Raw genomic sequence first — 26055 nt, forward strand, 5'->3', positions numbered from 1 at the left:
CTTTCCTTTTTCCGCTTTCAAAATTCAACTACTGAATCACCTTCACCTTACCCCCACACAAATTCATCCCAATGGTTCGGCTTATATTGTTGCCTTCGAACAATTATGCACCTCGTTGTCTGTATCAAGCACCGTGCCCCTTTTTTGTATTTTTTTAACATATACACCCCCAGAACTGGGTCTGAACCTGCTGAGCTCAAGGGGTGGACCAGCATCCGGGGTCATGGAGGAAAGAAGCCGACTTCTAGAAGATTGTTTTCAGTATACAGTGACTCCTTTAAGGACTTTAAAGGTGCATTTTTTAAAGTCGTTGCCGAGGTCGGTGCCAAGCCGTGGTTTCTCCACGAGAATGGGGAAGGGAAATTCCCCCTATACTGGTCATATGATCACCACTTGCGGAAGCCGGCAGACTACCGGCTGGGGTTGTCAGCAGAGGAAAAGACACATGCCAAGACTTTGCTGGCTCACATCGGGGCTCAAGGGCATCTGAACGCTGCCTCTTTAGTGGCAAAGTCTACAGCCGACCTTCCCCAAACTAGTATGGATTTACGCGTACATGTTCATATTTTGCATTGTAGGTATGTGTTGCTTACTAACCCTGGCTTGCGTTTTCCTGTATGCAGGTTCCCAAATGAATCCTTCCGCGGACAAGGTTCCGGACTACGTTCTAGCCCGGCGAGGGAAGTCTTCTGCTCGGACTCAATCCCATGCCCTGAAGCGACCACGGACCACTAGTCCTCCTGCTGGGACGAGCAATGTTCCTCCAGCGACAACCGACGTCTCCGTGATGGATTTAACCAGTGATGAAAGCTGGCTGGATATTGGGAATTACCAAACATCCGCCCCCGCAGGGTCAACTGGGGTTGCCGGGGCTGTGACATCTGCGGAGCATGGTAGTCCGGCTCCCTCACCCCTTCCTGCCGGGCTCAGGAGAGGCGCTCTGTGGGCAACTGGAGTGGCTACAGAATTGCGTGGAGTGACTCGTCCCCCGCCAGAATTTTACGGGATCGGCATTTTGTCAAGGGCCCAAGTGAGAGAGCTGGAGATGGCTGAACTGTACACTTACAAAGCGGCTTCTTTGGTGAAACCGTACTCGGTTCTGCTGGAGAAGCATTCCGAGCTTCGTGCTGAAAAGGATACCCTCCAAACCGACAGGGATACCCTCCGGGCCGAGCGCGACAAGCTGGTTGAGGATAATAAGAACTTGACCATATCCGCTGCTGCTTCAGTGGCGTCTTTGGAGCAATACCAGGCTGACATGAAGCTTATTTCGGACTCCTTCGACCTCGAGGCAGATAAGGAGGCCATCATAAACTTTGTCAAGGGAAAATTGTCGTCACTATCCGAGTTGGAGAGGAACAACACTGCTTTGAATCAGCAGGTCCAGAAGCTGGAGACTGATGTCAGGAATTTGCAAGCTGATTATGACAATAGTCAATCTGTGCTGGAGAACGCTACTGAAACTGCGTTCAACAATGCCGTCAATCAGATCAAGCACTTCAATCCAGACGTGACCCTGAACATGGACCGGCTTGATTGCTTTGGATATGTCTTGGGTGACACGTTCTTCCCTTCAGCTACGGAGACCGAAACCACCAACGATGCACCTCCCTCCGGGAATCCAGTGATGGAAGCCGCCGCACAGCAATTCGAGCAAGAAATGAGGGAAATTTTTCCCCACATCCCGGATCAACCTTGAAGACCCGGAATGCCGGGGTATTTTGTAATCTTGATTTTCGAATTAACATTTACGAATTATGGGCCGCATGTTGGTCGCTGTTTTTGATTCTTCATGATATTTGGTAAATTCGGACATACTGTTTTGGTGTATCTCTACTCTTTATATATCGTTTCCTTCTTTCACCTTTGATCCTTTCTTGGGAGAACGAGTTCAAATACCTCGTCCCGAGCTGCGGGGCTAGAACACTAACCTGCGCTTGAGGCAAGGAAGGTTCAAATACCTCGAGTTTGTTACCGCGGCTAGAACGCTCAATTCCACCCTTTGGGTAAGACGGGTTCAAATCCGACAGATTTTCTTACGGGGCTAGAACATTCTATCCTGCCTTTGGGCTGGACGGGTTCAAATACCTCGTGTCTATTTCCGTGGCTAGAACACTCAATCCCACCCTTTGGGCAGGACGGGTTCAATTCCTCTGAATTCCCTTACGGGGCTAGAACGCTCTATCCCACCCGTTGGGCTGGACGGGTTCAAATACCCCGGATTCCCTTGCAAGGCTAGAACTCTCAACCCTGCCGTTTTGGCGGGTTAGGTTCAAATACCCCAGATTTATCTTCTATGGCAGAAAAACTTTAGTCCTGCCGCTTCATAATGTATTCGCAATTGTAAGAGGAAACAGAATTGTTCAAATTTATTCATAATTCAAATTACGTAATACAATAAAAGAAAAGACGAAAGAAAGGCATTGAGGTTTCCTTCAACTGTAATATTTTTTCAGCTTATCCGCATTCCATGTTCTTGCCAGGCGTTTCCCCTGCAGGGTTTCCAAAACGTAGGCTCCTCTTGAAAGTTTTTCTTTTACTCTGAACGGGCCTTCCCATCTTAGAGCCAACTTCCCATCAGTTGTGTTTCGTCCTCCGACATCTGCTCTTCGGAGCACCAAGTCTTTTGTCTCAAACATCCTGGGCTTCACCTTCTTATTGAACCTATTAGCCACGAGCTGCTTGGCGCTAACATTTCTGCAATGTGCCATGACCCGACCTTCGTCTATCAGATCCAGTTCTACGGCTATTTTGCTGCTGTTCACTTCTTCTGCTTGCGACAAGGCTGAATTGTGGTTCTGTACCCCCCTTCTCCAAGATGGTTCTCCTAATTCTACCGGGATCATAGCCTCGCACCCGTAGGTTAGCTTGAATGGGGATTCTCCAACAGAAGTCTGAATTGTGGTTCTGTACCCCCACAAGACATAATATAACTCCTCAACCCACCTTCCTTTGGTGGATTGCTCTATACGCCTTCGAAGACCTTCCACGATGACTTTGTTTGCAGCCTCTGCTTGGCCATTTGTTTGAGGGTGTTCAACCGAGGCAAAGCAATGCCGGATGTGGAAATTCTCCATCAGGTTCTGAAACCCTTTACTTGCAAATTGAGTCCCATTATCGGTTACCACTTCGGCCAGAATCCCAAACCGACATACTATGTTCCTCTCCAGAAATCGCTGAATCCGGGCCGAAGTGATGGTCGCGACTGGCTCCGCTTCAATCCACTTAGTGAAATAGTCAACTGCCACCACTAACCATTTAAGCTGGCCTTCAGCTGCTGCGAATGGACCCAAGAGGTCCATTCCCCATTTGTAAAACGGCCAGGGAGCCGTGATTATATTCAACTCCTCAGGGGGAGCCAACAAGTTCCTGACGTGCTTCTGACACTGATCGCACTTCTGTACGTGGTCCTTCGCATCGTAGACCATGGACGGCCAAAAGTATCCAGCTTGAAGAGCCTTCCGGGCTAACGCCTTTCCCCCAACATGTTGCCCATTGATTCCCTCATGGATTTCCGCTAGAACATACTGGGCCCTATCCGAGTTCAGACACTTTAATAGAGGGGTGAAAATACCTTTCTTATAAAGTTGTCCCTCTATTATGGTGTATGACGCTGCATCTCGGATTAGCTTCTTGGCCTCTGCTCTCTCAACAGGCAACGTTCCATTTTCGACGTACTCAATAATGGGAGTACGCCAATCATTCACCTGGGAAATCTGCATGATGCATGTCGGTTCTGGGATACTTTGTTCAATCACGGTCCGATGGTTTCCCCACCCCTTTGTGCTTGCCAGCTTGGACAGTATGTCCGCTCTGCTGTTTTCTCACTTCTTGGAATGTGACTAACCTCTGCCGTTTCGAAGTCTGCCATTATCCGTCTTGCATGTTCAAGATACTTGGCCAGTAGGGGTCCTTTGACCTGGTAACTTCCTTCAATTTGTGAGGTGACCAACTGGGAATCACTGTAAACCTTCACTTTTCGAGCTCCGAGCTCTTGTGCCTGCAGCAGTCCAGCTATGAGGGCCTCATACTCAGCCTGGTTGTTGGAAGTTTTGAAGTCCATTTGCATAGAGTACTCAATTTCAACGCCATCAGGGTTTTCAATAATTACCCCGGCTCCGCTTCCCTTTGCATTAGAAGACCCATCAACATACACATTCCATGTATCTAGGCTAGCAGGATCTGTCGTTTGGATTGAAGTGAGCTCGCGAACGAAGTCGGCCAACGCCTAAGACTTGATCGCTTTACGGCTCTCGAAAGTTATGTCAAATTCCGATAACTCCACCGCCCAACTCATCATCCTTCCCGCCAAATCCGGCTTATGGAGTATTTGTCGGATTGGCAGGTCGGATCGCACCAGGATCCTGTGTCCTTGAAAATACGCTCAGAGCCTCCTTGCCGAGATTAGAAGAGCAAAAGCCACCTTCTCCAGCTGTTGATATCGAAGCTCGGCTCCTTGCAAGAGCCGACTCACGAAGTATATCGGTTGTTGGCCCTCTTCATTCTCCTGCACCAGAACCGAACTCACTGCCACATCTCCAACGGATAGGTACAAAATTAAAGTTTCTAACTCCCTTGGCTTTGCTAGCACCGGAGGAGAAGCAAGTTGCCTCTTGATATCCTGGAACGCGGCTTAACATTCCGAGGTCCAACCGTACTGAGCTTCTTTCCTCAGTAGCTTAAAGAAGGGCAGCGTTGTCTCCGCCGACCGGGGTAGGAACCTCGTCAGGGAGGCCAACCTTCCTGTTAACTGTTGTATCTCCTTCTTACTTGTTGGCGCCGCCATACTTAGAACGGCCCCACACTTATCAGGATTCGCTTCTACCCCTCTATGCGTGAGCATAAAGCCGAGGAACTTCCCTGCGAAAACCCCAAAGGCATACTTCGTCGGGTTTAACCTGATACGATGTTGCCTGAGTTTATCAAAGGTCTGCTTTAAGTCACGAACGTGTACTGGCATATCAACCGACTTCACTATCATGTCATCAATGTATACCTCAACGTTCCTGCCCAGTTGATCAGAGAATACTTGGTTCATCATTCGTTGATATGTGGCTCCCGAATTTTTCAGCCCAAAGGGCATCACATTATAACAGTAATTTGCCTTTTCTGCGATGAAAGCAGTTTTCTCCTGATCTTCAAGGTGCAGTGGAATTTGGTTATATCCCGAATAAGCGTCCATGAAGGATAGCATTCGGAACCCAGAGAAACTATCCACCAACTGGTCGATGTTGGGCATTGGGTACGCATCCTTAGGGCACACTTTATTTAGGTCAGTGTAATCTGTGCATACCCTCCACTTTCCATTTGGCTTCTTCACCATGACTACATTGGACAACCAGGTTGTGTATTGTATTTCCCTGCTGAATCCGGCCTCTAGTAGTTCTTTCACGTGATCCTCTAGCACCTGTCGACGCTCTGAGCTTAACTTCCTCTTCTTCTGTGCCACTGGCTTTGAGCCGGGATAAATAGCTAACCTGTGACAACAAAATTCTGGATGCACTCCTGGAATATCTGAAGATTTTCAAGCAAAGATGTCATTATAACTCCTCAAACAGGAGGCTAGCTGGGCTTTTTCCTCATCCGTCAACCCCTTTCCTATCTTTGTTGTTTGTCCTGGTGCTCCACGGTTACATCCTTCAGCTCTCCGTCAGGTTCCGGCCTTGGCATCTGAGTTTCATCCCTCATATCCAATTCCACCATATTAACTGAGCTCCGCTTCGAAGATTGGTAACCACTCTGCTTAATCATAGCTACGTCTTCGGGATCTCGGTCCACCACACTGATGAACCCTTAGTTCATCATAGTTTTTAGCAGGAATTAGGATCAAATTGTGTGATTAAATGATGAAAACAAGGTTAATGTCCTAAGATGTCCTCAATTACAAGTTCAAGAGCTTTATTGGAAATTTGTATGATTCTTGTAGGAAAAACAAGCTTGAAAGACAACTGGAGAAGGAAGAAGATTCTGGAGCTCAAGAGGAGAAAAATTGCTTAAGTGTTGAGCGCTAAAACGTTCACACTGAGCGTTTTAGCGCCCTGCTACAGGAAGAAGTCAAAACTTGCTGGTGATGAGCGCTAAAACGCCCACACAGAGCGTTTTAGCGCGCTGCTACACTAAGAAGATGGAAAATTGCTGGTCTTGGGCGCTAAAACGGCCTGCAATATGCGTTTTAGCGCCCTAAAGTGGAAAAAGATTCTGGTCTTCACCGCTAAAATATCCAAATCAAACGTTTTAGCGTTGGAGTCAGTTAAAGTTAGTTGAGCATTCACCAAGTTTGGACGCTAAAACGGTCATTCCTTAACGTTTTAGCGTTGAAATCAGTTAAAAGCAGTTGAGCATACGTAAAGCATGTACGCTAAAACGGCCACTTATGGACGTTTTAGCGCCCACATCAGTTTTCTGTTTTTAATTGTAACACTGTATAAGGCAAAGCCTTGACACTTAGATCAGAATCTGAGGGATCTGAACTCTCTCTCTCTCTTAAACTTAGTCTGACTTCTCTCTAAATTCTCTTAGTTTTTGTATTAGGATTTCCTTGTAATAGTTTGGAGATTGAAGACTTTCAACATGGAAATGAAGTTTGTTTCTTCTTCTCTTATTTATTCCTTAGTCATGTCTGAGTAGAGTCTTTGTAGTCTGAATGCAATGGAACTCCATGATAAGATTATGTTGATTTGATTAATATGATGAAGTATTTTTCATGTGTTGATTTGAGATTTTCTGAGTTAATTATTTCTATCAAAGAAGTAGTATAGAACAGGGATGTTTATATAACTTCTGTATTTGATAATCTCAACATCAGAATTCTAGTACTCAAGGGATTGATGCTAGAATTCTGATGTAATCTTAAAACCTTAGTATTTCATGCATGTATTAAGAAAGAGATCACCAAGGGATTGGGGTTTCTAATTAATGTATCTATCAGGGTAGTAAGGGATTACATCTTGATGATAAGTAAAAGGTTGATTAACATCACATGGAAAGGAATTCATCATATGATCAATTTTTATATGGGTTATCATGGAGGAAAGTTGTTTTCTGACTACTTGTTGTTTTTATTAATTCCTAATCCATATTTACTTTGTGTCAAATTACTTACAATCAATTTTCTGGTGACAAATTATTCATGATTTTTACAAACTCTTATTTGATTCAAATTAGTTTTCTATGGTATATTGGTGTTTGAACACAATTCCTCGTGGGAACGATCTTTACTCATCATTTTATTACTTGTACGACTAGTGCACTTGCTAAACGTCCAACACACACGTACAGATCTGAAGTAACAATCTCGAGACTCCTTCTGGTCCCCAGCTATGGTAAGCATCGTACCCTGCTTACCAATCATCTTTAACTTTTGATGCTTGGTTGAGACTAGCATGTCCCAATCATGAATTGTAGGTCTTCCCAAAATCACATTGTATTACCCTCTCGGATTTGTACGCCTCCTTAGTCCCCAATGTTAATCGGAGATCAATATACCCCTTAGGAGTAGTGTTGCAGCAATTAAACGCAATTAAAGCCGTGTTGCAAGTCTTCAAATCTTCTTCGTCCAAATTCATCTTCTTAAATGCGTGCCATAAAATTATATCGGCACAACTCCCATTGTCCAGAAAGATCTTCCTAACTCTGCAATTGACCAGTGTTCCTGTAATCACCAACCCATCAACATGTCTTGGCACTACATCCTCGAGCTCCTTCTTTGTGAAGTATAACAGCGGCTGCTCTGGTTCCTCTTCCTGTTTAAACTTGGGGCGCTCTCGAATGGAAAGCACCTCACGCAAATATTTACGTCGGGCATTCATTGTGTCGCCACCACCACCAAAAGCTCCACTGATCACGTTGCACTCGAACTCCGGCTCCTGGAATTCGACATCTTCTTTAGCCGGCTTCTTACCTCGTCCTTCCTCTTTAAACTTCTTATCCTTGGGTGGGCTTCCGAGCCTCCCCCCTCTCCTCTTCCTATTTCTCCATCCCTGCGTACGGATCAAATACTGCCGCAACTTCCCCTCTCTAATGTACTTCTCAATTGCATCTCTGAGGTCCCAACACTCATCTGTTGTATGACCCGGGCCATCGTGAAATGCGCAGTACCGGGTCCGATCTAACCCAGCCGGGTTCTGTAGAGGCCGAGGTCGTTCGACTTTCTTCATGTCGGTGGACGCGACCTCGCGCCATATTTGCGACCGAGAAGAGTTCAGGGGGGCATATTTATCAAACCTTCCTCTGGCCTGCTGCCTATCATCCTGCCGTTTTCCTCGAAGGTCATTCATCTGTTGGCCTCCGAGCTTGTCTCCCTGACCAGGTTGTTGCCTTTGGTCCACGAGCTCCAGGTATTTTTTGGAGCGAGTGTTGAACTCAACTAAGGTCCGAGGTGGATCCTTATATATTGACTTAGCTAACCGGGATGTTCCGTGCAACCCGGCTATCACCAGATGTAAATGAACGTTTTCTGGTAATCCGGGTACTTGAAGCGCGGCTAACTTGAACTGATCCAGGTACTTCTGTAGTGTCTCCCCTGGTTGTTGCTTAATTTTCCCCAACGCGAATTCTGACTTCGGCTGCTTCTTAATGGTGGCGAAGTTCAGCAAGAACCGCCCACCAAACTCCTCAAAGGATTTGATGGATCCCGCTAGTAATGACGAGAACCACGCCTGGGCTGCACCGGTTAATGTAGTTGCAAAAAGCCTTGTGATCAAGGGTTCCTCTATCCCTTTGATGTACATAGCTGTATCAAAGGCATCCAAGTGTACCTGCGGATCCTGTGTTCCGTCATATTTAATCAACTCGGATAAATTCAGATTTTCCGGGTATGGAGCTTCTACAATCTCATCCGCGAAAGGACTGTCGTTGTACTGTCCCCTGTTGTACTCTCTTCGGTATACCCCGGTTACGTCATCCGGAGCCCGGGTGATGGGCCCCTGACGGTGGATCTCGGCCAGGCGCTGTGGGTCTGGTACATGCCGGGGTTGCTGATTGTATCCAGCGTTTCCGTGGCCCAGAGGGTGCCGTGGCTGTTGGCGTGAACCCGGGTGCACTAGGGTTTGTGGGACGAACCCGGGTCCGGCATTAGCCCTTGCAGGACGGTGGGTGCGTTCCTGAGTGTCCTGCTGGGGGTTTGCAATTTGCAGATCTGTCACCACCAGCGCGATGGCCCGCTCGGGGTCTGGATTTGTTGCGCGCCACAGCCGATCCTCCAAATATCGGATCTGTCTTGCATCCGCTTGCCGTTGCAGCTCATTACGCTGTTCCAATTCCTCCATCCTTCGAAGTACGGCTGCCATAGCTAAACTCGTCACCCGCGAATCCGGGGCTTCTGCAGTTGGGTCCTCAATTGGCTGCAACCCTGGGAGGTATGAGGCATCAAGGTTGACCGCGGTAGTTGATGTTGAATCTGAATGCACGTCACTAACGTGCACCGCATCTGGATCTGGGATCTGCGGTATCTGCTGCCTTGATTCCGCGGGATCTTCCCTAACAGAAGGAGGAACTTGGAGGTTTGACGTCGAGGGTTGACGAAGACCACTCCTTGTTGTTCTCACCATCAATTTTGTTGACTTTCACAACGTTTGCCGTGGAAAAAGTTTCCCACAGACGGCGCCAATGTTCTGCCTAAGGCAGATGTGTCCAATCAGGATTGGATGATTGATCTATGATTCAGGTGCCTTCTTTGGATACCTATGAGTTAGGTATCTTGGGGACAGCAAATCACACACTATCTGATGGCCTTAGCCTTGGGAGAGGTGTGTGTGTGTGTACTACCTAGGCTGCGTAAATAGGTAAAAAGAGATTAGGTCATACTTGTAGCTTTTAGCTCCTATTTATAATGTTTACCTGTGGGCCTGTGCTGATCATGGGCCTTACTGATCATGGGCCTCATTCTGGTCCATAACAGGTATGGGTCTTGTTTAGTCCGGGTGCATCAGAAATATACATCGGATAGGTGATAATTCAATATGGGATCTGTACACTCACGAGTATCTATGAGAGATATATCGCAAGATTGTATGGATCACTGTGCACCATGTAGTAACGACGTAGCCAAGACGTGGGTGTGTGCACAATGATTGTAAAAATAAAAATGAGCCAAAAGTGTGTACCTGGTCAGGAGGTCCCCTATTTATACTGGGTTACCTATTTTGGGCCTCTACTCATTCTGTTATTAGGTTGTTATGAAGCTCTATTCTTTTTTTGGGATCCTTTGCTATTATTTATCTGTTAGGCTGTTGAGAGTGAGACCTAATATCTAGGTCCATAACAATTGCCTCTCAAATCTGCAGTTCGGATTGCTGAGGTGCAGAGTTCTATGCCTAATCTCGATATGGTTGGGTTACCTTCCTAAGCCTGCAATAGAGAAGTTTGTCCCGAAGATCGAATTGTGCACTCCGGGCACAAATAGGCCCGGACATCTCTGATTGCATTTCCCATAGGGTTGATCTCGTCATGGTTGGTGGCCTCCTTGTGCCGAATTCTATGAACTAGGATCACATCGACTCTAGGGTGTGTGGAGCCGTCACATCAGTTTGACTTTTTGTCTTTTCTCAACTACTGCATTTGTTACGCTTTCCCACGCATCAGTCCCTTATTGGCGGGACGTGCCACAAAGAATGTGAGCCACCTTCATAATTTGCAAGCATGACGGTCTCCTACGCCATTAATGCGTTGCTTCACAAAATTATATTTGTACCCTTGGCATTTCCACTTCCCGACTAAAGGGTTATTCAATTTTACACTTCCTTATTTTGTCTCATTTCTTGTCTTTGGAAAATTTGGTGATTCGTTCCCCATTTCCCTCCTCCTTAAACAACTCATGGGTTTCTTGCTCGAGGCATTGAGAAATCGTTCTCATCTTCATCACTTTAAATATATATTCTTTAAACACTCTTTTGGTTGTCTAGTGCCGTTTTCTTAAAGTATTCCTCCTTCGATGGCTGTTTTTGTTTGCTCTGTGTGACTCGAGTGAATGTAAGCATTGTGAGTGACTATGGGACCTTTCATTGTTCGAGTTTGTGTTTAACTCCTTGGATTTTTATTGGGCTCGACTTTTCTTGTCGAAGCCCTTACTTTTATGTGGTCTTTTTGGTACTCGGCTTTGCAGTCGAGACCCTCGTGTTCCCTTCATCAGGGTCCGATCATTTGCCCCTAATTGAATTTTTAGATTTGACACATCGTAGAATTTGGCTTTTCTCCATAATCCTACGGTGCTTATTTTAAGTTGTCGACTATAGGGGTCAGCTTTTGGCCAAAGTTCTAATCATTGTTTAGTTTTTATAGACCCGATTTTTCACACCAAGGACCTTCTTTAGTTTACACATTGTATGAGATTGATAAAGTGGTGATAAGTTCATCCTTCATTGATAATGATAGAAATTACATAATGGAATTGCATCATAGTGAAGGACTTATAGTTTTGTCCCACTGATACGCCTTAGAAAATGCAAAACAACGAATGGGCTTTCAATGTATTAACAGACCCGTCTTATTTTTGCAAGGAATGAAAACCTTAACTACGAAGGTCGTTCCCTAGCTTTAGAGCTTGGGTCTCCTTTCCTAGCTATAATAACTCTTCGACTTGCTCGCATTCCAAGTCCTTTTAATGGGCTTTTTCAGGAGTGTCTCCAAGATGCAAACACCCTTGCCTAAGCTTTCCTTAACTCGATATGAACCTTCCCAATTTGCGGTGAGCTTCCCATTTTCGGCATTTTTGTTGCTGACATCAGCTCTTCTTAGCACAAGGTCGTTAGTCTCAAAAGATCTCGGCTTAACCTTCTTATTGTAATGTGCTACGATGAGGCGCTTAGCTGTCATGTCTCTGTACTTGGCATTTTCATGTTGTTAATCTAATAGGTCGAGCTCTACATACAGCTCCTCGTTATTCTACTCTTTGGTTCCTTCCAACCTTTGTGTTCTGCGCCAAGATGGTTCCCTGATCTCGACCTGTAGCAGTTTGATTACTCGTCTTGTACTCCCAGAGGATGAGGTGAAGCTGTTGCACTTAAATTCCCTTCGCATCAAAAAGTCATTTCTTGATGCCGTCCATTATCACTTTGTTCACAGCTTCGGATTTTCCATTGTACTGCGGGTGCTCAAACGAGGTGAAGTGGTGCTTTATTTTGAAGTTGGTCATCAGCTCTTGAAATTTTTTCTCGATAAATTATGAGTCGTTGTCAATAATGACCTCCGCCGGTATCCCAAACTGTCATATGACATTCCTCTAGATGAATCTTTGGATCCTCGCTGAGGTGATGGTGGTGAGTGGTTAGGCTTCGATCCACTTAGTGAAATAATCAACCGTGACTATCAGCCAACGCAGTTGTCCCTTAACTGCAGCGAAGGCCCCCAATATATCCATGCATCACTTATAAAACGGCCAAGGTGTCGTGATCGTGCTCAGCTCTTCTAGGGGTGCGTGGTTAAAATGTGCATGTCTTTGGCACTTGTCACACCTCTTGACGTGCACTTTCGAGTCGACCTCTATTGTTGGCCAATAATAGCCCGCTCTCAAGGTTTTTTGATACCCTCATGGATCTCGGTCAGGATATACTCTACTTTGGTTGGGTTTAGGCACTTAAGCATTAGTGCATAGAAACACTTCCTATATAGATGCCCTTCAATTATCGTGTACCATACCAAGTTTCTCACAAGTTTTTGCCCTTAGAAGTCTTGTCAGGTAGTAATCCTTTCTTCAAGTAGGCCACTGTGGGCTTCCTCTAATCTTCAGAACTAATGATAATCATTATATAACTCGTCTCTGGAATGTTTTGTTGGACTACGATCCTATGATTTCCCAGACTCTTTATGATTACGAGCTTTAAAAGTTCATTAGGATGTACTAGACCACGGCCTCATCAAATTCTGCCAACAACTTCCATACCTTGCTTAAGTACTTCTTCATGAGGGGTCCATTTTCCTGATATTTTCCTTCCACACATGAAGTGACAAGCTAGGAATCGTTGAGTATCTTGACCGTTTTGACTCTATGTTCTCTAACTTGGAGTAACTTGGCTATAAAAGCCTTGTATTCTGTTTGATTGTTGGACGTCAGAAAATCGAGGTGGAGGGAATATTCCGGGCTTTCAATTATAACCCCTGCTCCACTGCCCTTGGCGTTGGAAGATCCATCTACCTAGATTGTCCACATGTCGCTTAGAGAGCTTGACTCTCCTTTGAGTGGAGTCAGCTCCAATATGAAGTCTACTAGAGCCAGTAAATTTATTGCATGCCGAGGTTCATAGGAAATGTCAAACTTTGATAACTCAATAACCCAATTTATCATTCTTTTAGCCAAATCTAACTTGTGTAGTACTTGTCTTATCGGTTATATTGTTCTCATAATCACGGGATGCCCACAAAGTATACTTGTGACTGCCCTTTGTCTGTTTCCCTTACAAGGGACTCACAGCTTCTTCCCCACAGAGAGGTATGGAACTAACACCTTTCCAGGTTCTAGCTTTGACAAAATGGGTGGAGTTGCCCAACATTCCTTAATCTCCATAAAGACTACCTTAGTACCTTGCTTTCCTCTCCCCATCCGAACTCGGCTTCTTTCTTTAAGAGTTTAAAGAAAGGGAGTGACTTTTTTGCAGACCTCGGCAAGAATCTGGTCAGGGCGGCCAGACGCCCTGTCAGCTGTACGACAGGCTCTTAATTGCTCAAAGGTCTTTCTCAAGTCTTATTTATTTTAAATTGAGTTAAATGAGGAGTCATTGAGTTAAATATAAGTATCATGAATTAAATTGAACTCTTGCTAACAATAATTATGAATAAAATGCAAGTCATTTTTATTGAAGATATATATATTTCTAAGAAGAAAAATAATAATTCTAAGCATTCATTCTTGCTAACAATATTGTGAATATTGTTTTATTGGAAGATGGAAATTAGTTGTTAACTTGTAGTTCTGATTGTAATTTTTATCTCAACATTGTTGGGATGAAAGTTTTTTTGATAGTTTGGTATAAATTTTAGAAAACAATCAGAGTTGAATGAAAAAAGCATGACAATATAAAATTGTAGACAAGGATAAAACAGACAATTCAATTAAATTTTTAATGGAGTTAGAAGGTAAACTTGATGGAAAAAAATCATTAGGGGATAAATGATAAAAAATAAACATAAAGGGGTAAGTGATTCTAAGAGAAACTATAAGGGGAATTTTTGATTTTTCCCCATATAAAACAATATATACATATTAGGGTATACACTATTATAATTATTATTAGCATATTTTTGGCTTATTACAATAGATTTGTTGTAATGTATTTTCATGAAATTTTGCATTTGTTTTCAATAATGTGTCCTAATTTACAATTATTATATCTTAAATTTTTTAATTATCTTAAATGTATGTTTTGAGTCGCAGCCACCATTTATAATTTACAAATGACATCGTTTCGGGTTGAAAAATTAAAAAATTATAATAAAAAATTATTATAACCCTGAAATAAATTATAATTACAAAAATACTTTAATTTTTGCTTCAAAACGACGTCGTTTTATGTTCAATGTAGATAATTTATCTATATTGAGTGCAGAAAAAAATGAACCCTTAATATTTAAAGAAAAATGTTAGGAATGTCTAAAAAAAAAATTACACAACATAAAGCCCGTCTAAAGAAAACTGAATTCCTAATGTGGTGTTAATAAAAATAAAATTGAAAAGTCAATTTAAAAGAAATTTACTTCACAATACTTAATAAAAAAACAAAATAAAACACATCTTGAAAAATAATCACCTAATATAGGTATTTTCAAAATAAAAAAATAACTTTTTTCGTAAAAATACTAATCAAGAAAAAAATGAAAATGCATAAATGATTTAATAAGAAGAGATTTATCGTATTTTTGATCTATTTTTTGATCTCAATTAAATTAATTAAGTAATCGATGAATATAAAAAAATTAAATAAATAAAAAACATTATTAATAATGCAGTATTCATGGGTCATCATGAGGGCAATCACAAACTTGATGTGAAAGGCAAGATATAAAGTAGGGGATCTTTGTTCTTAATTACTTGTCAGCGAATAACTTTAAATTGCTATTAATTTGAGGTTAAATATTATATAAATTGAGAAGTCACCATCACAAGATTCACAAATATGGCTTCATTCATATTTGCTCGTAATTCAATACACAATGCTTCTCATCAAATTGCACTCGGTTCAGGCCTCTCTACATTTTGTCTTTGATCTTCTAGATTTATTTAGGGTGATCATATGACAATAGAGATGTTGGTACATGAATCTTGTTTGATAAAATCATCATAATCCTTATGATTCTAGGAATAGACATAGAATAATTATGCAATCTTGTGATTCTTGATCTTAATGCATATTTTCTTGAGGAATAATCAAGGAATTAGAGTTCTTTTAAGATTATATAGAATTAGGGTGTCAAGGAATTGAGCCACAATTAATTTAGAGAAATAAATTGGCAATTTATTAAGGGCAATTACTTATAGGTTTAATTCATAATATAAAGAAATAATTGAGAAAATTGAAACCCTGACTGTGTTTTTTCTTATTGCCAAAACAACCTTCAATTAAATTACTTGCTTGTTAATTCTGAAATTTTATGCTATTGCTTAGTTTTAAGTTTAAATACAAAGATTCTCATAATTGTTTGTCCAAATAAAGCATGAATAGTGTATACGAGAATGGCTCTTAAAAAATTGGTCTATTCGGTTGTTACGTACATATAGAGAAGGTAATACTTGCGCTGACTGGTTAGGTAATCTTCCACTGGAGAATTCGGATCAAGAATATTTTATTTTATTTCAGTTTTCCCCTCCTGAGATTAGGTGGTTGTATTTCTTTGATTTTAGCTCTGTTCGCAGGGCTAGACATTCTCTGATGTAATTTTATGTTTGTGTTCTGTTTGGGGCATAGCCCGTCACCAACAACAAAAAAAGCGTGAATAGGGAACTAGTGCTTGAACTCTAATCCTCATGGGAACGATCTCGTACTAATGCACGCTTTATTATTTTTACAACCGGTGCTTTTGCCGAAGTCGTGACACTTACCCTTATGATTTTCCCCCATCCAGATCATCTTCTAACTCCGTTAGAAATTAAATTATCTATTTTACCCTTGTAAAAAGAATCATTGTAGACATAAGAATTTTATACTACAACGTTTTTTTTTCCATCTAACTCTGATTGTTTTCTAAAATTTATACCAAATTGTCAAAAAACTTTTCATCCCAACGATGTTGAGAGAAAAATTACAATGAAAACTGCAACTAATTTCGATCTTCCAATAAGACAATATTCACAATATTGCTAGTAAGAATGAACTATTAGAACTATTATTTTTCTTCTTACAAATTTATATATTTTTAATAAAACTGACATGACTTCATTTTGATAAATGTATTAATATCTTAAATTTAATAAATAAAATTAAGATTATTTAAGTAATTAATTTATATGTAAATATGATTTTTTATTTTGGGTTCAAAAATTAAAATGAAAAATTGTGAGCCAAAGATAGGTAAAAACAAATAAAAACGTTGAAAGAAATATTAAAATATTAAGGAGTAGATTGGTCTATTGTTGTACTATACTCACCAATATTATGCTCAAAGTTATGAGCAAATATGCACATATGAGAAGTGAATTGACCACGAATAAAATATAAAAATCTAGGAAAATTCAAATAAATGATGTGCCAATTGAGTTAAAATACAAAGAGCTTAATGGACTCCTTATTTATTTTAAATTGAGTTAAATGAGGAGTATTGAGTTAAAATACAAATAACATGCATTAAATTGAACTCTTGCTAACAATAATTGTGAATAAAATACAAGTCAATTTTATTGAAGATATATATATTTGTAAGAAGAAAAATAATAATTCTAAGCGTTCATTCTTGCTAACAATATTGTGAATATTATTTTATTGGAAGATGGAAATTAGTTGTTAACTTGTAGTTTTGATTGTAATTTTTATCTCAATATCGTTGGGATGAATTTTTTTTTGACAATTTGGTATAAATTTTAGAAAACAATCAGAGTTGAATAAAAAAAGCATGGCAATATAAAATTGTAGACAAGGATAAAATATACAATTTAATTTAATTTTTAATGGAGTTAGAAGGTGAGCTGGATGGAAAATATTATAAGGGATAAATGATTAAAAAATAAACATAAAGGGGTAAGTGATTTTAAGAGAAACCATTAGGGAATTTTTGAATTTTTCCCGTATAAAATTACACATACATATTAGGGTATACACTATTATTATCATCATTATTATTATTTGCATTTTTTGGCTTATTTCAATAGATTTGTTGTAATGTATTTTCATGAAATTTTGCATTTGTTTTCAATAATGTGTCATAATTTACAATTATTATATCTTAAGTTTTTTAATTATGTTCAATGTTTCGTGATAAGAATTGTATCATAAATGTATGTTTTGAGTCCACCATTTATAATTTACAAATGAATTTTTTGAATTTTTAAATAATTAATTTTATATTTAATATTTAAAGAAAAATGTTAGGAATGTCTAAAACAAAATAAAATTACACAACATAAAGCCCGTCTAAAGAAAACTGAATTCATAATGTGGTGTTAATAAAAATAAAATTGAAAAGTCAATTTAAAAGAAATTTACTTCTCAATACTTAATAAAAAAACAAAATAAAACAAAAAGAAATTTACTTCTCAATACTTAATAAAAAAACAAAATAAAACACATAGGTATTTTCAAAATAAAAAAAATTATTTTCAAGAAAAAGATGAAAATGCATAAATAACTTAGTAAGGAGAGATTTATCGTATTTGTGATCTATTTTTTATCTCAATCAAATTAATTAAGTAATCGATAAATGTTAAAAAGAGGAAAAAGTGTTTCTCTTATTAAATAACATAAAGTTATGTCATTTTAAGAGAAAAGCATACATAAAATATTTTTTTATTTAAATTTTAAATTAAAAAAAATCACTCACTTTCTCTCTCTTATGATTTTCATTTTTTTTGTCTATCTCTCTCCTAGACATAACTTATGTCAATTAAGATGACAAACACCAAAACCAAAAAAAAAAAAACATTATTAATAGTGCAGTATTCATGGGTCATGAGGGCAATCGCAAACTTGATGTGAAAGGTAAGATAAAAAGTGGGGGATCTTTGTTCTTACTTGTCAGCGAATAACTTTAAATTGCTATTAATTTCAGGTTAGATATTATATAAATTGGGAAGTCACCATCACAACTATGGCTTCATTCATATTTGCTCGCAATTCAATACACAATGCTTCTCATCAAATTGCACTCGGTTCAGGCCTCTCTCTATATTTGCCTTTCACCATTCTCAAATTGCAGTGCCAAAACCATCAAATCCCACACTCAGTTACTGTTATGTTGCACTCTCAGTCATTTCATAATGTACTAAAGTTTTTATCTTACAAATCCAATTGTTTATGATTTGCCATATTCTCACTCATCCTTCTTTTTCTCTTTTCTTAACAAACAAGAAAAATACCCCATTAAACACCAAACTTTTAAAGTCTGTTCCTTTCTATAATTTTTCTTTTTCCTATTGTGGGATTTTAGCTCAGTTCTTTTGCTTCATTCTCACAAATGCCAGGCTTTCCTTAACCATAAATTTACCATCTTTCCTTGGTGTTTGAAATTGGGTTTTGACTGTTTCTCTCTGAATATGGCTATAACAGTTTCTATGCCTAAACGCATGGGTTGCTACACCTTGTTCTTGAACATCTCTTTCCTTATGGGGATTTGTGCTTTCATGATTGTTCATTTTCACTCTCATGAAGCTTTGGTTATGAGCAACAACTCTTCCTCTGATGACAATGATGAGGATGATTGCAAGAGCTTACACCACATGGGTGACTACAAAGCCAAGTGCATGTACCTGAGATCCAATGACCCATGTGACTCTCAGGGCTATATTGATTACCTTTACCTTTTCTATTGCAAATTTGGGAGATTCCCTCTATTGGGTCATAGTCTCTTGTTTCTTTGGCTCCTAGTTCTACTTTATCTGTTGGCTAACACAACTTCTGAGTATTTTTGTTCTTCCCTTGAAAACCTGTCCAAGTTACTGAGATTGTCCCCTACAATTGCTGGAGTCACCCTCCTCTCTCTTGGCAATGGTGCCTGTGATGTTTTCTCAAGCCTTGTCTCTTTCCAGGGAAGTGGGACCCAAAGCATTGGTTATAACACAGTACTTGGGGGTGTTTCTTTTGTGACCTGTGTTGTGGTGGGGATAGTGAGCATTTCAATACGTCACAGGAGGGTTCAAGTCATAAAGTCTGCTTTCGTAAGAGATGTTTGTTTTCTCCTTTTGGTTCTTCTTTGCTTGTTTATTATTTTTGTCACTGGTGAGATCAATGTTTTTGGAGCAATTGGTTTTACTTTGATGTATGTGGTGTATGTAATTGTTGTTTATCTCTCGTCTACCCGATGGAAGGAGGGTTATGGTGGTGATGTTGAAAGGAATGTTAATAATATTTCAAGTTATGGCAATGACTTGAGTTTGAGTGTGCCTCTTCTCAGTGGTATGAAGAAAGGACCGATTGATTGTGTTGAAAATGGTGGTCAAGAATATGATTTGAATATCAATAACAATTGCTGCTTGATGAGATCTTCGATATGTCGAATGTCACTTTATGTGCTGAATTTGCCACTTTACTTGCCTAGGAGATTGACAATTCCTGTTGTTTGTGAAGAGAGGTGGTCAAAGCCTTATGCAGTTTGCTCAGTGATACTAGCACCACTTCTCATGTCTGTTATATGGACCACTAACAAGGAAAAAAGTTTCTTCAGCAGCACAAACCTAATTGTTTATGGAATTGGACTCTTGGTTGGAGTTACATTTGGTGTAACTGCATATTTTACAACAGAAATGTCAATGCCACCAAAGAAGTGCTTATTTCCTTGGCTTGCAGGAGGGTTTATAATGAGTGTTACTTGGAGCTACATTTTAGCTCAGGAGTTGGTGGGGTTGCTGATATCAATTGGCTACATTAGTGGAATAAGTCCTTCAATATTGGGATTAACAGTTCTTGCTTGGGGGAATTCAATTGGTGATTTGATGACAAATTTAACAATGGCTTTAAATGGTGGACCTGAGGGTGCTCAAATAGCAATATCAGGTTGTTATGCTGGCCCTATCTTTAATACTGTAGTTGGATTAGGCTTGTCTCTTGTAACTTGTACATGGTCAGAGTACCCACAACCTGTTGTGATTCCTAGAGATCCATATCTCTGGGAAACATTGGCATTTTTGGTGGTGGGATTAGTTTGGGCACTTGTGGTTTTGATAAGAAGAGATATGAAGCTTAATGGACTCTTAGGAGGAGGGCTTTTAGTTGTTTACTTCATTTCTCTGTTTCTGAGGCTGATTCAGACACAAAGGTCTCTCCAATTTTATGATTTTTTAGGCTTAAATTCTTAGCAAAATATCAAAGTTATGATTTCTACATCAAATTTGTATCTGTACTAGCATATGGCATTATTTTCTGTGGAACTAGATTTGCATCTATGATAGATAGGTGTAAATTTGCTAGTTGTAAAATTTCCCACTGCTCTTTTGTACCTAGCTTTACTTGGCTAATGGCGTTTCCTGTAAATCCAGATCACTGAATTACAATAGAAATTCTAGCTTGAATTGGTTTAAACAGATCTTCTGACCTCTTGGCTAGTATATTGTGGTGCACAAGTTCACTGTTCTTTAGCTTAACTCTTGAGCTGATGCTGTTGGTCAAATCCTTATTCTAGAAGAGCATAATAGAGTTCTTGACTTCAAAACAATTATATTTAAACTGCATTAATTTTGGAAGCATTAGTCAACAATTATTTAAAGGGCAAGCCTTGGAGCAGTGGTAAGGTTACTTCTTGTGACGGAAAAGTCATGGGTTTAAAAATATCCTGTTTGTAAAAAAAAAAATACAAGGATAAAATTGCGTATTATTAACCCTACTACTCTCACAAGTAAGGGAGGCTTGTATACCAAGTTTTCTCTTTAATCAACAACTATTCCAGTGACCATGTTGAATTAAGGGTGAATACTTAAACTATGCACCTACCCAGACACGGTAAGGAAAGGCCAAAAGGGTATCCACTATCCACCAATACTAATGTCATATTACTCACACTCATATTAAATTGTGAAACAATAACAAGATTTGTCCGAGTTTGGAGGATATATGTATGGTCATGTGTTTTGTTCACTACTACAAATTTTGAGATGAGTCTTGGCAAATTGAATAACTTAGCCGTTTGTCAGAGAAGTCTCAGTTGTTTACTCAATCTTTTTTTCTTCTAGTGCTGTAGTATACCGATTCACAAATTCACACTCTGCTCTTGAGGCTTAATCTGAAGCCGACAACATAAAGGATAGAAGCAAAATGGTTATGGAAAAGTAGTGGTAGAAGATTTAGATCAGAACAACCGTTATGGCAAAGTTACTTAAGGATATAATCTTAGCCCAATGTTAACTTCATATGCTGTATTTTATAGATAATAGATGGCCAATAAAATATAAATATGTGTGTGTAGGTGTGTGTGCCATAGAAAAGACTCTTGGAAGGAGATGCAAAATAGTGATAGAACTGAACTATCAAACATGAATCAGTTAAGCAATAACAGACAGTTTGAGTGATGCCAGCATTTTTGTTAGTGCTTGAATGAGCAGAATCTCAATTGTCACTATTTAAAGGGCAAATTTTGTTATAAAAAAAAAAATATACAAATTTCTATGCATAAATCTTCCCAACTTTGGAGGGTAAAAGTGAACTTCTGAACCCTCAAGTGTAAAACCCAACATTGATATGTTCCCTCTCAACTGAGTACCCAGGGTCCAAGTACTCAACCCGACTTATAGCCAATCATCAGGCTAGCTTGAGCACAATCCGACTCTGATACCACTGTCAGGCGGGTCTAGGAAGAGCCCATGACATTGGATTTATGGATCTTTTCACTTATATACTTTTCACTTAACCCATTTTTAATCAATATGAGACTCATCACACTTGAATATCTCAACAGTTGTCACTATCTAGTCAAAGGGAAATAATACATAACAAAGCTGAAAGGTTGCATGATTTTTGTCAAATTTAGCTGTGTCCTCATATCTCTATCTCAGTGAGTCAGACCCATATATATTGCAGGGTCCATTACCAAATCAAGTAATTTGCACTTCTATTTTGTAGGAAATAAAACCCAATTTCTAGCCCAAATTGGACTATATTCTACAATATAATAATTGTTTGAAGACTCTGAACTTGTATAATCAGAGAAATCTCCCCCATATAACACCTGTTTCATATAAGGAATGCTCCTCCATCACCATATCATCCTCACCTTATCCTCTACCTCAGCCTTAACTTCATTCCAAAACTCAACCCCATTATCCCCAAACTCATGCTGCAAATGGCCCACTATGACTTGGATTATGGACTTGGTTCATGCAATCAATTTTATTCTACCAATTATTGCCCCCCAAGTTGCACATGGATGTGCAATATCTATGGACTATTTTTTATTATTAGTTTTTTTGAAAAAAATAAATAAATCTTTATTATAAAATAAAATTTAAACAAATAGTTAATAGTTCACCCTATACACATACACGTTATAATACTAGTGTAATTCCTAGCAGATTAGGTTCAAATAAAACTACAGAGGAAAAGAAAGGCTATGATAGTTATGATGGTGACAACATAACATTTTTTTTAATGTTATTTACACGTAAAAAAATTTGTCATTCGCGCTTTGATATTTTTATATATTTTTTAAAAATAAAATAAATAAAGAATATATGTGTTACAATATGTTTATTTGTTGTATTATCTAAAAAAAAGATATATATTTACAAAAAAAAAAAAAAAAAAAAAAAAAAAAAATATAAAATCTAATTTAAAAAGTGATATAAAAGACCGGTTGATCCGATCAATTGAATTGGCACGGTGTTTTTTGGTAAGAGTTTTTAATATGGATAGCTAGGCAACTTTTATTGAGATTTCTATTTAACCATGTTTGGTGCAAGTATTTAACAAATTTTACCATCAAAATTGTTTCCCCATCCATTGCAATTCATTTGCAAAATAGATAGAAAATACTGTTTTGAAAAATCACATGAAACGGTGGTTTTTGAGATTTAGCTGGGCAACTAAAAAGAGCTCAATTTGTAATGACAAAAATGCCCTATGGTTGGGGTTTCTTTTCTCTTTCTTTCATATAAAAACCAAATAAGCAAAGGGGTGTTGTGGTAATTGAATCCTATTTTTCTACTAATATTTCACTTTCAACCAAACATAAATTTTTTCTAATCAAACAACTTTTTTTACATTTTTTTATCAAACTCACTTTCCAACCATTTCCCTATCAATTACATTTTTCTAGTATTTAAAAAATTTCTCCTCAACCAAACGCCCCCTGGAAATCAAATTACTCAAGGGTCCCCTCCATTAGTTGATTAGTCATGCACTATATTGCATTGACACTGACACAGGATACGACACGATACGACACTCCGACACGTTAATTTTAGAAAATGTTAAATTTTGACACATTAAGACACGTTTTGATATTATATAATACTTTTAATTTATGTAGTATATATTATATTTAGTATTCAATAATTTAACAAAAAATAAATCTAAACTTATAATACCCATCAATTTTGCAAAGAAACATAAGATATCTCAAATGTTTATATTAAACTCAATAAAATCGTAATCGTAATCTAACTAATCTAATAGTTGAAACTCAAAATGCAACACAACGTAACTTTTGAACTTTTTTGAGTCTTTGTAACGAGTACTGGAGTGTCGGGAAGTGTCAGAGTGTCGTTGAGTGTCGAAAAGTGTCGGACACGACACGTCAGGATTTTGAAGTATCGGTGTTTCATAGGTCATGCATACAAATCGATTAAGAATCAATAGTCTTAAAACAGATTCAATGGTACTAAACGGGTATTGATTTTCTAGTTGAACCGAAATTTAAAATCAATTGCAAAATATCTCACCACAATTAGTCAATTACACATATTAAGAAAGGGTTTTATTTCTCGCATTTCATGTAAGAGAAATTTTTTTTCCTACTCTCACTTCAATTTTTGTGTTTTTTTTTATAAATAAAGTGGATTCCACCACTTGTTCTATGTGCAAGAAACAAGATTTCTCTTATGTGAAATGAGAGAAATAAAATCCATTAAGAAAAGTGAGTGTAACGTTAACTAATAAACCACAATTTAATTGTCATATTCCTTCTATTACTATATTTATTAAATATCTTTATATAAATTCAAATTGAAAAGATTTAGAGGATATTTATTTGGGGGGACACGGAGGAAACTTGTAGACACCACGCTATTGGATGTGATACTCTAACTCTGTCAAAAGAGATTGGTGGGTTGGGATTGAAATAGTTAAATGTAATTAATGATGCAACCCTATCGAAATTGGTTTGGTGCTTCCACAATGAAACAGATTCTCTGCGGGCAAAATTCCTGAGGGGTAAATATCAGAGTAGCAGTGCTGGTGTTTCTACATAATCGCGAGGGCTGGATGCTCCCAGTTATGGGCATCTCTTTGTCAGACTTGGCATTATATGGAGGATAAGGTAATCTGAGAGATTGGTAATGGCTCTTCGGTATCATTTTGGAAGGATAGGTGGGCACCGGGGCTAAAGCCTTTGTTTGAGGAAAGAGATCAACCTAGTATCGGAAGTAGAACTCCAAAAGTTAGTTTGTGATTATGTTGATGACAACGGAGATTGGCAGGTTGAGCTATTGCGAACTTGGTTGCCTGCAAATACTATTCAGCAGGTTCGAAGCTGTTTGCTGCTGGCAACCGAGGATGGGCTGGATCTTTGATTTGGAAGGTTGGAAAATATGGACTTGGTCACATTAAAAAATTGCTACTTTGATTTATTAGGAACCCTAGCAGATGATGCTCAATTGCCATGTGCATTTTGTAAAAATTTGTGGACCTTGCAAGGTCCTCGACGCATGAAAATTTTTCAAAGGAAACTAGCCTATCACAAATTTCCTACCAAAGTATGGAGCGCATATTGGTCACATGGATATCATCGGTGCCCCATTTGCAATGAACAAACAAAATCCTTGCTGCATGTTGTTTGGGACTGCTCTAAAATTAAAAGTATTTGGTCTGCGCTTCTACCACCTTCGAACAGAGAGACTTTCTTTGGGACAGATCTTCATGAATGGCTACAATGGAACTGGAAGCATAAGGTTAAATTTATAGGTATGATTCCTTGGACTACAATTTTTGTTGTTGGCTGCTGGTTGATTTGGAATTGGCGTAACAATGTTGTGCACGGCCAGCCACCCCTTCCTTTGTTACACTTGCATTTTGTTATGATTGACCTTGCACAGCAAGTGTGTGCTGCGTTTGAAAGGGACACTCATCTTCCATCTCAGCGTCACATTCTTTGGTTGCCTGCTCTAGCAGAATTTATAAAACTTAACATAGATGGTGCTTCTCGGGGAAACCCAAGTGTGGTTGCATGTGTTGGGGTTTTGCGCGACTTAAATGGTAGTTGGAAATGTGGGTTTGCTTACAAGATTGGTTCTTGATTAGCATGGAATGCAGAATTATGGGGTATTCTGAAGGGCCTCCACCCTTCTTGGCACAAGGGTATCATGAGGTTTGTTCTTGAAAGCGACTCTAGCTCTATTGTTGCGTTGCTCACCAAATATGATGACATAGCTCGAGAACCATCTTTTGTGACTTGGATTCGAGCATTAATCAATTAGAATTGGCAAGTTCATTTCATTTACGTGATGAAGGAGGCTAACAGCTGCGCTGGTTGGATAGCGAATCTTCTGCTCGATCACCCGGAAATGGATGATGACTGTGCTTTTTCGGATCCCCCTTTTGGCCTTATATTGTATTTGTTTGCGGATTCTTCAGCCACTCCTCGTATTAGGGGTGGTCGCTGACTATTTTGGTTCTTTTTTTGTTTCTTTTTTTGTTTCTTACCTTTGGTTTTTCGTAATTCTCTTCATGTATATATATAAGAAATTCAACCGGTTCAACTAATATTCAAGTTAAACAA

At 39.1% G+C, this 26055-nt stretch overlaps 1 protein-coding gene across 1 annotated transcript; it reads left to right on the plus strand.

Annotated features, from left to right (window-relative positions):
* Nucleotides 1–18670: 18670 nt before the first annotated feature.
* On the plus strand, nt 18671–20474 carry LOC133307387 (cation/calcium exchanger 2-like). Its single transcript, XM_061507888.1, has one exon. It carries the CDS (start codon nt 18671–18673, stop codon nt 20426–20428), a length of 1758 nt encoding a protein of 585 aa, XP_061363872.1. The 3' UTR covers nt 20429–20474.
* The last annotated feature ends 5581 nt before the right edge of the window (nt 20475–26055 follow it).

This window comes from Gastrolobium bilobum, unplaced genomic scaffold, assembly GCF_033153095.1.
Source record: "Gastrolobium bilobum isolate Gb01-03AN ecotype WA unplaced genomic scaffold, APGP_CSIRO_Gbil_v1 utg1102, whole genome shotgun sequence".
NCBI lineage: Eukaryota > Viridiplantae > Streptophyta > Magnoliopsida > Fabales > Fabaceae > Gastrolobium > Gastrolobium bilobum.

Bases quoted from the DNA above. Each gene is read 5' to 3' on its own strand.
- LOC133307387 (XM_061507888.1), top strand. From the start codon at position 18,671: ATGGCTATAACAGTTTCTATGCCTAAACGCATGGGTTGCTACACCTTG.